General features: G+C 28.4%; 1 protein-coding gene across 1 annotated transcript; it reads left to right on the plus strand.

Moving 5' to 3' along the window:
• LOC109335497 (pectinesterase inhibitor 2-like) lies at nt 286-852 on the plus strand. Its single transcript, XM_019571628.1, has one exon. It carries the CDS (start codon nt 286-288, stop codon nt 850-852), a length of 567 nt encoding a protein of 188 aa, XP_019427173.1.

Raw genomic sequence — 2,413 nt, forward strand, 5'->3', positions numbered from 1 at the left:
TAGTCATCATTGTTTTTTATAAACAATTATAGGTATAACGACTTAGAGATAACATAGATAAATATCCGTATGTATAAGTTTTTGATGTTATACCTATGATTATTTATCATTTACTAACAATTTTTTACTATAACAAAATGACAAATTTCTTATGATAAATATAATGATTCTAACCCTTCGGGTAGATTTAATGTAAATCATGCATCTCAATTGTTCTATAAAATGCAACTACTATCATTCAGAATACATTAAAACGATAGGTGAAGAATTCATAAGACAACAACAATGAGTTATTTATCTATTAGACCTTCCTTATTCTTTTCCCTAGTACTATTGTCCCTTTTACTTGCAACACCCTCTTCAACATCAAAAGTTGTGGATGTGAAAGTCATTTGCACTCGATCTCAAGACTCTTCATTTTGCTCAAAAATTCTAAATTCAAAACCTGGTGGAGCAAACAGTGCCGATCTCATTAGTCTTGTCCAATATACCATTGATGTAGCTCGTGTCGACGCTACAGACACACTCAACCTAATCAATACGTTGATCGCAAAGAGCGGTAGTGATCAAAAAGCAAAAGATCATTATACTAAATGTTGGACGCATTTTAATAAGGATGAGGGTGCCCTTAGTGACATTGATCGTGTTCAAGATTTATTGAAGAAGGAAGATTACATTGGTGTAAACACTGCTGCCAGTGCTATCATCACAAACATTAACGATTATATTGTAGGAGAGGATCCAGAAGATCCTCCTTACACAGATAAGTCCAATCTTCCACAATTTGTTGATGTTGTTAAGAAAGTTGCTGATATAATTCTTGTCATATCAAAGTATTTGATCAAGAAGTAGTTATGTTTTTTCTTTCAAATTGATCTTTGTGTAATTTTGCATGGAATAAAGTTCAACATTACATGTATCTATTGTTATACATAGTGTATTGTCAGAATAAATATTTATAGTCAATACATCTTCTATTGTTTGTATTAGTTATATTTAAGAGATAATGATCATAAATTATGAACGGTGCAATGACACTTCTTAGAATGTGCATACATTTCTTTCTCTTTACTTTTTGTGTTTAAATTAAAGATGTATATCATGTATTGAATCTATGATATGTATGGATGAATATCGATTGAATTAATAATGAATTATTGTTCAATTAAACCATGATTAAGGAAAGTTAATTGTAAGCTTGGTTATAATGAATTTGATGTGACATTTTTTGGCATTCATGCAAAATAACAAGTAATTCAAAATAAATACATCTCATAATGTCAGGAATAGGGATTGCAATGAATACTTGGGCATAAGGAAAATACTTACAACAGCTCGGGCTAGGTTATGCGGTATCATTTAGGTTGATTTAATTGAATACTGAAAATTTAATAGATTATAATTACATATGTAGGAGTGTTTTAAATTCTAATTACATTGTATTTATAACAATTGTAAAAAAAATATTTAATATGGTCACGATATTGTATAAAACCGCGATATTATAAGCAAAATAGAGATTATGAAATACAATGTATAAAATTGTGTATATATATATATATATGGTGTGAAAAAATCCAAGCCCTTTGATTTTAATCCTAACGTTAATATATATATATATATATATATATATTTTTTTTTTGGAGCATATTTATTATATTAAAAAGTATGTCACTTTATGGTGTTTTTTTATTCTAAAAAGCCTCTAAGACTGAGGTGATGTTATCTACTATGCTCGAGGAGTTCTACAAGGCCCCAGGTATGAAAGTTAATGTTTATAAGTCAAACAATTTATGCTCTAAAAATGTCTCAAACAAAATGAAACATATTTTCATGACTCTAATGAAAAATGACATTTATTAAGGTCCAAAAATAAAAAAAATGTAAATTCAGATTTTCATTAATGGTTATTTTTGAAATTCAAACTTTAATTATTAAATATCATAATCATGAAAACCAAGATTTTTTGATATGGATTAAGTACAAATCTGATTCTGTTTCCCTAACCTCCTCAAAGCCATAATGACGAAAAACAAAATTTGAATTTCCATTAATAAAAAAATCAGATTTCACTTTTATTCTCTCCAAGGAATTAAATGAGAGATTTGCATACGTCAGTATACTTAGGCTATAAATAGTAGTTTATGCCAAAAAGAAAAAAAATTCATTGTGAAAAAGCAAAAAAGTAGAGAGAAAGAAAGAGAAGAAAAAAAAAGCAATTCAGCAAAAGCAAAAAAAGTAGAAAGAAAGAAAGAGGGGGAAAGAAAGTTTAAAATGTAACCGAAAAGGTGAGAAATGAAAAGTACCAACAAAAAATCCATCTAAGAAAACCACATAAAAACCATAATAAAATCACACAATGTATATGGATGCATGTGAAGCATGGTCTTCTCACTTTCCTAGCTAATCTCCA

The sequence above is a fragment of the Lupinus angustifolius genome, chromosome LG20, assembly GCF_001865875.1.
Source record: "Lupinus angustifolius cultivar Tanjil chromosome LG20, LupAngTanjil_v1.0, whole genome shotgun sequence".
Lineage (NCBI taxonomy): Eukaryota > Viridiplantae > Streptophyta > Magnoliopsida > Fabales > Fabaceae > Lupinus > Lupinus angustifolius.